We start from the raw sequence: 13,512 nt of genomic DNA, 5'->3' as shown, positions 1-13,512 counted from the left end.
ATGCAGTTTGGCCAACACTAGGTGCAGCCGTGGCTCCCCAGGACCAGCACCTGGGCAGCTGGGCTGTGATCATGAAGCTCACCCAGGTGAGCACCAGCCCTTGGGAAGGGGTAAATTCTCTTTCAGCAGGATGAACTCGTCAGCCCTGCAGCCACACAAAAGCAGCCTGGCCACCATAACAGAGTGTCATGACGTGAGGACATGTGGCCAAGGGAGGTCAGGACTTGTGCTTTCAGTGGCAGCTTGGGCTGGAAGTAGTTGCTGAACAGCAGCCTAAGGGCCTGTGCTCATTTGTGCACCAGCTATCTCATGGTAAACAGGTTCAGGGAGTTGATCCAGCCAAAAGCCCATGCAATAAAATTTTAGATGATTAGTTTTCAACTGGATGAACTCCCTGAGCTGGCTCAGTGTGTGATTGCGTGAGTGCCAATGCCACCTCCAGAAAGGGGTGTGAATGCGTGGCTGGGGGTGTGAGGCAGGGTCGATTTGAATGCTAAAAGACATCCCCATCTCTAGACTTGCTCCTAGTGATGCAGCTTGGGATGATGCTCCTCAATAAACTTTTATTTGCATGAGCAGAAAGTGCACAGTCAGGTCTCTGCTAGATTTGCTGTCAGATGTGAAGTGTCATGCAGAGAGCACTGCAAGATAGCTGATGCGCTCTCCCTCCTTTTTCATTCACTATTTTTGCCCTTTGGTGCTTAAGCAGTTCTGTTGTCTCCAATCTGAGGCTGATGAACTTCCCCATCCCGCCACATCTCACCAACGAAGATTCCGGACTTGGTTGGTGTCGGATGCAGCTGAGGGTATCAGTGTCCTCTGGTGCTGCAGCTGCCTCCTGGTCATAAATGCCAATTGGTGCTTTCTCCCATAATGCCTCCACCTAACAGTAAATTACAATTTAGCCTTGTATTATAGGTGATCTGAATCAGTCGCACATTTGAGAGCCAAGAAAAAGTTTGCTCAGATGTAAAATCAAGCTCTGGGAGCAGCTGAGCCATATGGAGCAGCACGTTCAGCTGCCTATGGACTCGTGCTCCAGTTCTCGGCTCCCCAGAGTCCCTGCCACAGGAGCCAGGACCTCTGGCAGGACCTCATTTGCACATGCATCAAATGCATTTCTCTGTCCTTGGGGCACCCAGAAAAAAAAAAACTTCTTGAGGTCTTGGGGGGTATCTCACACCCAGGTATTGAGGACCACATGAGAAAGGCAGGGGATACTTGGGAATACTCCAGGCACTCAGCAGTCAGCTGAGGTTCAGGCGTATCCCTTTTCACCAGTTGTTTCAAGTGATGTGGCTCCCACTGTGAAATGAGCCTTAATGTGAAATACACAGGGGAATGAAAGAGTTTGCCATTCATTGGCCTGGTCTCAGAACAGTCAGTGGCAAATCCCCTTGGCACTTTTTTCTGGAAATTGCTATATCAGCTGGAGGTGCAGGCAGTTGCTGAATCCAGGATGCTACTGGTTTCCCATGAAGTAGAATGATAACAACTTGGAGAAAACTTCTCCCCTTAAACCTGTCGGGATTTTTTCTTCTGTGAATTGTCTTTCTTGAGGGATCTGTAAGTTTGCATAGATATTTCTTACATACTGATTTTTCTCCTACTGCCCGTCCAGGCAGGCACAAGCTGAACCACCATCTGGTCTGCCCCCACCTCCCTGCCTGCCCTTCGCACGCTGGGATTTCTTCCTCACTGGTTGGGATTTCTTTTTTTTTTTTTTTTTTTTTTTCTTCTTTCCATTCTCTGGCAGCAGCTGTTGGGAGAACAAGCCCCAAAACCCATCTGGCCCTTCGAGCTTATCGGGCTGTGTCTTTTCTCGACAAAGCGACAGTGGCCGCGCTTTCATACAAGAGTTACATTATATAACAGCAACTTGCTCGAAAAGCAAACTGCCTTTTATTCGCTTGTGCTGCCTTTCTCCCTTTAGAATTGCAGCCACAGCCGAACCACAATGTAGCCTCAGATCTGAGTCAGTCTAGAGGGCTGCTTTTCTCTTTTTCTTTTTCTTTTTTTCTTTTTTTCTTTTTTTTCCCCCCCTTTTTTTTTTTTTTCTTTCCCTCCTCTGCTTTCTGGAAGAGTTGGCACAATCCTGTGTTATTAGGACATAAGCCAGCTTGTTCTAGTGGAATTTCCTGTCTGATTTTAATTTCCCCCTCATTTTTTTTCCCCCCTCAAAGTGAGACAGAAAAGCTTTTTAATTGCACTGCCGTAGGTTGGCCTTTCGGGATATTATTATTCTTATTAAGTACTTCCTGTTGGGAGGCGGCACATGAGTAGAAGTAACAAGGATCTCGGTGCAGTTGGGACTTGTGGCCTCTTTGTTTGTTAATAACTGTCAGATTGGCAGTGTCCTCAAAATACATCTTGGCCTGACAGCCTGGCAATTAAGTGATTTTGAAGACTCTCAACATTTGCAGCTCAAGACCTGTGGAATTAATAAACTGCATTAGGCTTTTTAGGTTTGTTTTCTGCCATTCAATAGTCACAGATTTTGTCCATCTGATAAAAATTTGTCAGTGGTGGGAAAGTTTTGCTCTGGAAATCCTCAGTGTGGAGGTAGAAACTCCTGATCAGGTGTGCTGGGGCAGACTGGCACGTCCCAGATGGGATTTGGATCTTGTTGTCCACCTCCATCCCAGCTTCAGTGGCTCCTGTTTCATCAGGGCTGCTGTGCCTACATAGCATCTAGCGATGAGCCTGAGATGCTCCTGGCAGAGGGGCCTTGACAGCAACCCTGTGTAGTGCAGCTCAGAAACCAAAACCCGAGTGACTCCTCCAGTAGCAGCATGTGAGTGGAGCCAGGTTGTCATGTGCAGTCGTGCTGCTGATGTTTCAGATTTCATGGCATCCCAAAGAAGAATTCAAAGCTTATTTAGCAGAAAAAGACAATTTTATTTTCTTTTTAGTTTTCCAGGAAGCAAAAGTTCTCAGCAACCTCTTTCAGAAACTTCCCATGTTGGCAGATATTGTTGTAATAAAGTCAAGGCATTTCAAGTTCATCACTTCCACGTTCTTCTTGTAGTCTAAAATATAATAGATCATAAACCATCTTGATATCTTCTGTGCTGCTTTTGACAGCAGCTGCAGGTTCCTGCAAAACGTATTCTGACAGAAAACTTTTCTGCCTTAAACCTTCCCCCAACGCAGGCTATTTAGGACTGAAATTGATGGCTGGTGGCAGCAAGGCTGATCAAGACACTTTTCTAATTATTGCTCTTCACAAAGCCATGAGAGCTTCAGTGTTTGGGCACCCCACTGCAGAACTTCCTCATGCTTGTGGGGTTCCCCCTGGCTGCAGGAGAGCTCTGCTTTCATGTTATTTACCCTTCCCAGAGGTATAAAAAAATAATGATTTTTTTCCCCTTTAGGCTACCACATATCAGTAACCTAAAGACCCCAGGAATTCTTGTAGAATAATAAAAAATGCATCATCATTATTCACTGAATATCTGAATGTACTTCTATAGACATGAATATATTCATCCTCCCAACACTATTTTGAAGTTTTTGAAAGTTTTGAGTACAACCTGTTTTACAAGAGCAAAGCCAGAACTTCCCACATGGGTTATCCACAGGCTTCAGAAGATTCCTCTTTCCTCACCAAGAAGGAAAATACCCCATTTTTGGTCACACTTGCAGCGTGCTGCAAGGCCAGCTACTGCATGGGAGCACATTGCAGGGTTTCCTGGCATCCTCGTGTCCCTGCCAGCAGCAGCTGGGCTGTCCCCACCAGGAGAGCTGTCCTCACACCTTCGGTGGCTGAGGCAGAAAGTCCCTCATGTAGCATTTCAGAGCAAGTAGATAGCAACTGAGGTATTTCAGGATTTGATTTCTTAATGACAATTCTACATTCTTGTAGGAAATGTCAATGAACTCTTACATTTCTAATCTAAATTTTCCATGTAGAGGGAAAGGCCATTTTTAGCTTCACTATAATTGTTCCATCTCTTTTGTCCAGGAAAAGACTGACAGGTTTAGTGCCCTTAACAAAGGTCAGGCAGTGCACGGGAGCGAGCTGAGAAGAGCTGCCAGGAGCTTCATGATGGGTTAGACATTGAGATGAACAAGAATATCCTACTTCCATTAGGGCCTGAGTTCGTTTAAGCGCTCCACCTCCTTCTTAGGGTGGGGAGGAAATTTATGGGCAAATTCCTTCGGTGTTGCCTTGAGTTGGCTACGGGGCTGTGGGGGGAGCTCACTGATCTAATCTCACCCCCAGCCCAGCTGCAAGAGCCAGCTCGCTCCGCAGATGGCTGCCTGCCTGACCCGTTTTTGGACACAGCCTGCGGCTCAGCAGCGCAGCCTGAATGCAAAAACAGTGACTGGGATGAAACATGTTCCCTGTCTGCATGGCCACCAGGACCACATTCCTGCCTGCCATGTGCCAGCAGGGCCTGTGTCCTAGGTGGGGGATGCGTAATGGCAGACTTAGCATCTTCAGAAGTCTTTTTCTTTGTTTTTCCACCTGAGCTGTATCAGTAGAATGAAGTTTGTAAGATGATAAACTCCTCCGGACCATTCCCAAGAGGATGGATAGTAGTTGTGATGGCTCCCAAGGAGGTTTCCTCTGAGATGCTGGAGAGGGGCAGCCTTGCATTTTCAGTGTCTGAATGAGATATCTGATGTGTCTCATGGCCTTTATAACAGCTTTTATTATGCAGGTAAGCCCAGGAATAGGCTGCATAAAGTATTGCATCCACATGGGCATCCACAGTCTTTGTCCCCGCAGGGAGCTGAGTGGCTATGCTGTGGTCTCACTGCTGTCTGGCAGGGAAACAAATGGTTCCTGAGTCTTTCCAGGGTGGTGGGGTGTAGGGGGGCTCCAGCAGCACTGCTGTGGAAGAGACAAGAGGAGAGGCAAGCCTTCTCGGTGTTGCCCTCTGCTCCTCACTGCATCTCAGTTTCTCCAAGCATGAAGTCATGCTGACTCGGTCCTGCAGATGCATTGAGGTGTCAGTACAATAATGCTTGTTTTGAGGCTTTTTTTGGTGGTTTTATAGCTGAACAGCAATGCATTTTTTATTATTTCTTGTTTACTTTTCACATATCTGCATGTTAGCAAGGCCCGTTCTCCATCCAACACTCCTGTGAGTTATTTACCACTACCTGAGTTGTTTGTCCAACAGAAGTTAGTTGTATGCTTTTTATTGCTTACCTGAATGGGAAGTTTGGCTTGCTGTATCCAACCCACTAGGCACATCGCCTTCTCCAGCATCCTGACACTCAGTGTCTGAAAAAATTAGTTTTATAAATCAGGCTACTACCATCTTTCTTCATTAGGTATGTTAGAAGAAGAGAAAACTGGTTCTGCATCTCTCTGGATGGAAACATCTGGCTGGATGTGGTTCAAAATGGCCTGTAATATTCAGGGTGGGAGAGGGGTCTCCCATAGGTGAGCTGGTGGGATCCTGCTTCCCATTTACCCTTGCTATAATGTTAGTAGCAGGCCAGAATTAATACTTACTGTTATTTTACCTGTCTAGTTCATCTTTTATTTTTGTCAAAGCTACTGAGCAGGTAATAAAACAATGTAATAATTAACCAATAATAATTGAAGTATGTTGTATGAAAACCAAACCAAATGCTAACAAGCCAAACAAAAGAAAAGCACGCGTGGTGCAGCCCTGTTTATAGTGCTGTCTGCTGGAATCATTATACACGTTGATATAATAATACTGAGCACTTAATTACCACATCATTTTTAAAGTGCTGTATAAACATTAACCAAACCTCTGAGGTAGGGAGGTATTATTATCTCCATTTTAAAGAAGGGAAATTCTGACAAAGTGAGGTTAGTCGGTAATTTAGTGTCGTGAAGCCAGGCAGCTGGCGGGGCGGGAGATGAGGTTGCAGTTCCACAGCCAGTCGGCCGCAATTTTGGAGACAAAAAATGGAGCTGCTGAAGCACCCGAAATGGCTTTTCGTGAAATGCACGGCACTGCCATTCAGGGAAGGCAGATACTTCCCCGGACACCTCTCTGCTTAGAAAATATGCAGATTGGTGTAATTAGGAACCACATAATTATCGCTTTTTCAGGTAGGCACACAGTTGGTGTATTTTGCGAAGTATCCAAACAACATTAAAGTGAAACTCTCAAACAGGGGCTTGTGAGGGGCTAAGAGACAGCTACTGTATCCTTGTGTGTCTGCTCCCCCCCCTCCCCGTATCGATCTGAGTGGTGGCTCTGGGAATGGCTTTCCCTGCAAAGCCCTTAATATTCTGTGTGGTGGTACATGACTTCATCCGAGGAGAATCCCACAGGCGCATCAGCGTGATCTGCTCTGTCATGTTTCTGTGACCCAATTTTCCCCGTTCTTTGTCTCAGACCTTCCCTGACCCCAGGCCTATTATCTCTTCCAATAATTCACCCGGGCCATTATTAATGGTGCATTAACTTTGGCTGCGCTTTCAGCGAAGATGTTTTTCTTGTGCTCATTCATTCGCTCAACTCACTTAAACAGCGAGATCATTATTCTGGGGACGTCACACAAACACAAAAACATCTCCCTTGCAGACACCTACAGCCCTGCAGCACTTTGCCGTAGGGGCGGCCATCCAAATACAACACTGAAACGCCCAGGAGGGACTATCAAAGGGAGTCAAGTAGCCACACACACACTCAGTCGCCCAGGGCTGGGATCTGCCTCCCCTGCTCACCCGACAAGGCTGTCTGGGATGCTCTGAAGCCCCCTGAGCCTGCGGGAGCTCTGATGTGAGGAAAATCACTGCAGGAAGGCTAGGGAGCAAATCATGATCCTCTTGTTACTGTTTCAAAATAAACCTGATATTTGCCACCACAGTCATTGGATGTAAAAATGCATCCCTTTAAAATGTATGCTGTGGATGAGTAAAATTGGATCCTTAAAAAGTGTAACAAGAAAACAAATACTGCCTATAGTTTATTTCTCACTTGATCCTTTCTCTGGATGATGACTGAGTGAAGGAAATTTCATATTTGTTGTATCTTTAACCTTGTCCTTGAGAAAAGAGTGAGATTTGGACATCCAGGAGAAAATGTGGGTAGCAAGAAGGAGCTTTGTTCTGGAGATGGGGAAAACTAGCAAATGCCTTCTCTCATGTCTTAGAGGTTTCCATGTAGTGTCTAGTGCAGACAGCAGTTATATTCCTATTATCCTTTTCAAAGAAGCTGGACCTGGTGGAAAAAAAAAGCAGAAGATGTTGCAAGCTGCCATATCACACCAAGCAGCGTCCCACCACCCCAATAACAGAGATGTGCCCCATGACAGCATAGCATTACTGCTGTGAAAGCAGTCATGGACACTCACCACCACCTTCTGGGACATCCCCTTCCCATTTTTTTTCCGTGTCAGCTCCTTGTGCACAACTTCTAATGACATCACGGTGACAGGAGTGTGTGAGCTGTTGTCTGGAGAAGTTTTTTCCCACTAATCCAAATCAATCCAATACCCCAGGGCTCCAAAGCCTTTTAGATATAAAGTTGCAGTTTCTGCCTGCTGTGTTTGAGGTTCACTGGGGAACCTGCTCTTGTTTGACTGCATAGACTTGAGCAAGTTATTTTACATTACCCTGTTTCAGCCCCTCTTGAGTAAAAAATGTCTGTGTTTCAAATGCACCTTTGCTTCTCTTCCTAAGGATAGGTGAAGTTTTTTTTAGTCTTTGCAAAGTAGATTGTGATTCCTTTATGAAAGCTGTATCCCATACATCACAAAAAAACATAGGAAATCAATCCAAAAAGGATCTCTAGAAGTCAGCATTTGTTTTTCCTCTTTTATAAAATGTTAATTTATTTATGGGTGTTTTTGCAAATTTGTTGAGAAAAGCACTATAGGTACTGAATTATCCAGACACCAATCTTACTTTTTTCCCCTCAACAAATGACTTTCCCTGTTGATTGCAAAATGTTTATGCTCTATTTCTGGTGGCAAAGAAGCCCGCTCACAGCCTGGACTGCTTGTCTCCACAGAAGACTTGGGGCATCTGCAGGAAAAACTAATTTCTTTAGCTCACCTGATGACCTGCGCAGCTCACATGTACTTTAGATAAAGCAGTGGGAGCCCGGTACATATTGGATGGTACAGAAGATGTGTGTGGGGCTTCTTGGAGTGTCTCCCCCAGTCAGTCTTGCTACAGCACCCCAGTTGCAAGTGTGAACAGAAGACATCCTTTAAGTGCTTTCCCAAGGTCTTTCCGAATTGTTTTTTTCAGAGCAAACTGCAAATGAAACCTGATTTAGTGGTGTAGGGTCTGATTTCTTTTCTTCTGCTGCCTTTTTTTTTTTTTTCTTTTTTTTTAAGCTATCACATGTGTAGGCTGAATAATTTGGAATAGAAAAAGCGTATTTGGCCCTTCCCAATTCTTCTTTTTGGTCTCAAAAAGAGATGCTGCTGTGAGGGATGTCAAAACACTCCTTTGCCTGTTATACAAACCCATACATGCAGGCTGTGTTTCTCTTGAAGCACAAGTTTATCTGTGGAGATAATCAAAAGTCTGCATCATCCTCAAAAAATGTCTGTTTCTGATGCCTCCCTCCCTGATTCCTGGGATTTTCGGCAAAGGGACATCCCCTTTAAACCTGCGTTTCTGCTTCATATCTTTTCTCTTTGAAGCCAGAGAGTTGGCTGGCCTTTGAATAGACAAGGATGAGAATACAGCAGTGGGAGGTCCGTGTCTTGCTCATAAACCTTGGCCAGAAAATCAGCTCCGACAAGTGGGGACAGGTAGCAGCATCTTTCCCCTTATCAAACGGCGTGGTGGAGCAGACGCATTCCTGCACGATCAGCGGCTGGGTGGAAGGTGGGGCCTCCCGACTGCGCCTTGCTGCTCTGCCGTGGTGCTTCACCCCGGGAGCTGCGTGCCATGGACTTGGTGAAGAGCCATGTTATTTCTGTGTGAAACACCCTGTTTTCCTATCGTCGCTGCCCCTCGAGAGTTGCTTTGGTTTGTTCTTTCCTTTTTCTCTTCCTTCTGCAGGAGCCAGAGAAAATGTTTATCTGTTGTTCCAGTGCTAGGGGACTTTTGGAGGTGCCATTTCATGCCTTTGCACTCCAGCGTATTGTACCGCATGGCTTGGTGTGGTCCAATGTTTTCCTGGAAGAAAGCTTTCCCAAGTCCTCCCGCTAAAACCTTCCTCCCTCTGTGTAAAACAAGCATCATTAGCACTAATTGGGCAAGTTTGGGGTTAAATCTGCAAAGATTGCTTGAGTTTGGTAAATCCTCTGCCACCACAAAGCAGATAATACTAAACAAAAGATTGCCTTGATTAGATTAAAGTTGGCAAATTCATTGCCCTAATCATCATATTGCCCTTCCCGTGGCTATTCAGGAATACATCACCGTGACTTACTTGAAGTAATTGAATATAATTGTCTTTTTAACTCGTATGTGTAAAACATCCATCTTTGTTAACAGTGTGTGTTGCTGTCCTGCTGCCAGCTTGCCGTCCTTTTCGGGAGGGTTGGGAACAAGAAGCAGAGCTGGGCTGACATTTATGAATTGGTAGTTGATTGCCTATAAAACCATTCATTATTTCTGACCAAGCACCTGGAAGAGAATAAAAAGGAACAGCACCAGCCACTGGTGCCTGTAGGCTTGGCTAGTGCGTCCAGGGAGGGGAGCAGAGGGGAAGCCCTGAAGTGGGACGTTGCAAAGGGACATCACCAAAAACAGCCCTTCCCCTTGCCCTCGGCGGCAGCAAAGCACAGAGCACGTGGTGGGGTTGGAAATGAGAGCGGCAGAGTGAAACAGGCGCCCAAGGCAGAGGCATTGCTCACCCACCCATAGTCCAAACAGGTTGAAATGCTAAAAACAAACCAACGGTGCCAGTGGGAGGGAGGAAGTTCATGGAAATTTTTCTCCCATTAATAATCAGAGGTGTGAGGAGGGAGAAATTCTCTTCAGATGTCATTTTTATACCAACAGATAGCTAGGAAAAGAGGCCAGGCAGCAAACACCCTGTGTTTTCTTTTTCCCAGCTCTCCTGAGTGACAGGGAAAGACTCTTTTAGCACAAAAATTTCCAGTATTAACTCAGCAATCAATCATTTAGAAATGCACAGTTATAAAATAAAACATAACTGGCCTGGGCTGTAAGAGATTCAGATCGACCTGTTATTCTTAATGGTTTCATCATTATTAGTGAATTAAACTGGTCCAAGCAATAGGTCCAATGATTAGGATATGACTCCACATTATTAAAATGTTACCATGATGGCCAACATAGTTTCAGCCCACTTTGTCAGCTTACAGTTTCCTGCAGTTTGGGGGTTAACCTAGCGCTGGATCTGCCCTTTACAGGCAGAGTGGTCACCCTGTTTTGGGAGACTGCAAAGCTTCACCTATAGGGATGCCACTAGCTGGGCTGTGTAGGTTAGCCCCAGGACTGCAGGAGAGTCCCTGCTCTTTTGGGTTTATTTGTATAGCAAAAATATGAGGTAAGCACTGCAGGAAACCTGGCCTAGGGGCTCAGTCTGGAAGAGGTATTTGTGCTGTCTGGTATCAGATATCTGTGCAGGGACAGTTGATTTTGTGACTGTGCTCAGTATGTGATGGTGTAAAACCTTCTTGTCCCGCTCCCTCTGGTCCTCACAGCAGCCATGGGTTGTGGCCTTAGCTGTGGCCAGGAAAGAGCAATGTCCCCAGGGAGGAGAACAGCAGTTTTAGGTATCTGTCAGCCCTGGCAGCGTTTTGAGCTAAACATGGTTTGGGGAGACCAGAGGCTGTATGGTGCTGCATGAGCAGGGGATGGGATGTGACGGCTGAACTCTGCTGCATTTCTGACCTGGAAAAACACTGGCTGCTTCTTAAAATGAAGACTCCTTACAAGTGTCCTTGTGTAACAGATTGTCCCTACCCAGGACGGTTAAAGGGTGAATCTTCCTCCTGCCAAAGCAAATCCTAAAGGATGCAAGTTTATTCTCTCCCTGAGCTGCTTCTGGGAAAGGAGGGGAGGGGAGCAGAGACAGGGGGGAAGGCGGTTAACAGTTACCCTACTGTGTCCTGACACTAGACAAGCTGCAAAAATGCTCCCAGTGTATCAGGTAGTGTGCGGTGCCAGCCCCTCGCTGGAGCACGGAGAGCAAGTCTGCTGCGGAGGCTTAAATACTTTCCATCCCGACTACCTTAGCTTAACGCCTTTCAGCAGAGTTGGCAGGAGGGTTGTTTTTGTGTAGTCTCTCACCTCTCCCGGCAGCCCGGCTGACGCGCCTGTGCCGCACTGTGCTTGGGGATTGTACGTTGCAATGGGAGTAGGAGCCTCAGATCCTCTTGCTGATATGCCGGGAAAGACGTATACAGGGATTTCACACAGGCTTTGCACGACGGACCCGAAAGGAGCACAGCCTCACCGGATGGAGTCGGCGTAGCTCTGTTGCAGCTGGAGTCACAGATGCGCAAGGCTGAATTTTAAGTCTTTCATAGCAAAATAGTTTGGCGTTTACTGGAGTTTGCTGAGCATCAACGAGAGACTTGGCCCAAGCCTTGACACTTTGGTTTTGGATGGTGCTTCCCTACTCTACAGAGAGATGCTACCTGTCGCGGAGGCAAGTCACAGTGAAATACTGAGCGCAGACTGGGTTTTGATATGCTCACTTAGGATGTTGGTTTTGTTTTGCTTTTAGTCCCCAGTTAGACAGAAAGGCCAAGAAGGCAGAGAGGGAATGGGAAGACCTGAGACAATATTAAGTAATCTTTAATGAAATATTTCTGATTGTAAAGGCAGAGCAAGACCAGCCTTTTATCTTTAAGCCGATAGCTGGTACAAATCTGGAAAGCGGCATCATTACAGATGTGATGAACCCTATCAGAGGACGATTGTACGGTATCGTTATTAAGGCTCTGCTAATTCTATTTCTTTAGTTTCTGTAATTTTAGCAGCAAAGGCCCAGGCGGCCAGGCAGCATTGTCGGGGTGGCATGGAGAAATAACCTGATGAATTTTCCATCAGCTCAACTCAGTCAAATATTCTCGCCGTTAACTTTTGGGGTCAATAATAGATAGATTTAATAAGTCAATGTAGGTGTTCTCTGCCTTTTGAGACCACTTTATCTTTCCATCAAAGATGAAACAAGCTTCTCAAATGAATAAAAAATAGGGCCTCAAGTGATTACAAGTGAGAGCAATTTGGGCTTCTCTCTCAGAACCTGGCAGTTGGCACTTTTGAACCTCTTCTGACTGCCTACACAGTCTGCATTAGCACTGCTCTCGCTGTTACATTTTTAGGTAAATATTTCCAACCTGTGTGTACAGACCTTCAGGAAAGGTGTTTGCTGCCACTCCAAGCATGAGGGACGATGCAGGTCTGGATCCCGCCAGGCTCTGCTGAGTCTGATTTGCGTTGCAAGTCTAGTTTTCCTTGGTGCTTCCTATAATCTCCTCAAGTTCAAAGAGCGCTTAGCTGCTTGTCTTTGTCAAAAACCCTGTTGGAGATCTTTTATGTCGAAGATGTAGGATTTCTCCGCATGACTTTGATTATTTATTCATTCCACTTCTCTGGTGTATGATAGCGCTGATATCATGAAGACCCCTTGTCTTGCACTGCTCTTGCTCTGAAATTCATGGAGATTTAGTGCCTTTGAAATTGTTTTAAAAGGAAAGGAAAAGTTTTTGAAGTCCCTTTTTTTTTTTCTTCTTCTGTTCCCCTCAACAGTGCCGCAGCACATTTTTCCGGCCTTCCACGCTCCTTTGCCAATTGACATGCGCCACCAGGAAGGACGATACCATTACGAACCTCACTCTATCCACACTATCCACGGGTAAGTCTTGCACCTCCGCTCCCATGCCTTGCTAAAATGTCGGCCACCCGCGGTATACCAAATCCCACTGGTAGGGTCCCGGGGACTTGCTACCCTCCTGTCAGGCTGGTCCCCCTGGCCACCCTTCACCCCACTGTCCCCATCCAGTGACAATACTGACCTGCCTGTCAGGAATTCTCTACAGCTCTGTTAGACCTATAGAAGTACCATATAGCAGCGGGATGGGAGTACAGGGCTTCTGTGTTGTTTTCCGGCTGAGGTCCCAGGAATAGGCTTGACTTGCATTTTTATGTCCACGGTGTTTCTCATATCATGTTGTACTTGGGTTGTTTCTGGCACCACCCTGGCAAAGGCCCAGCACTGCTCCCTCCATTTAGAGACCTTGTGTACCGTTCCTACCTGCCCACCAGTTGCGGGGATGGTGGTGAAAGGCTGCAGGAATGCTGTAATTCAGACTGATTTCACCAGACAATGGCCCAGACAAGCTGGACGGCATTTTTTAAAATGTGGTAAAGAGGCAGGTCCTCACACAGGTGTCCGTGTCCACTCTGGAGAGGCAGGACCCTGAGTTTTGGTGGTGACCTCCTCATGAGAGCCCCCCTCCCCAGGGCAACTGATGGGCAGCAAGCACAGGCACCGGTCAGGGGCTGTACCCCGAGAGGGGGGATCATGGTTATTTGCCTCATCTAGGACATGACAGCTCAATAGTCCTTGACACTTTGGAGGACATGTCTGTAGAGAGATTTGGGTTCACCCCCGTAAGCATTGATCAGGG

At 46.3% G+C, this 13,512-nt stretch overlaps 1 protein-coding gene across 4 annotated transcripts in view; it reads left to right on the top strand.

Annotated features, from left to right (window-relative positions):
* The window catches only part of GLI2 (GLI family zinc finger 2), a 197,346-nt gene that overhangs the window by 115,096 nt on the left and 68,738 nt on the right, over positions 1–13,512 (top strand). For all 4 annotated transcript variants that reach the window (XM_033003404.2, XM_033003403.2, XM_033003405.2 and 1 more), the window contains one exon: positions 12,632–12,737. In XM_033003404.2, coding sequence (XP_032859295.1) covers positions 12,632–12,737 — 106 coding nt within the window. The remainder of the gene's footprint in view (positions 1–12,631; positions 12,738–13,512) is intronic.

The sequence above is a fragment of the Tyto alba genome, unplaced genomic scaffold, assembly GCF_018691265.1.
Source record: "Tyto alba isolate M040663 unplaced genomic scaffold, T.alba_DEE_v4.0 Super-Scaffold_7, whole genome shotgun sequence".
In the NCBI taxonomy this organism is placed as follows: Eukaryota; Metazoa; Chordata; class Aves; order Strigiformes; family Tytonidae; genus Tyto; species Tyto alba.
This window is presented reverse-complemented; position numbering and strand designations above follow the sequence as displayed.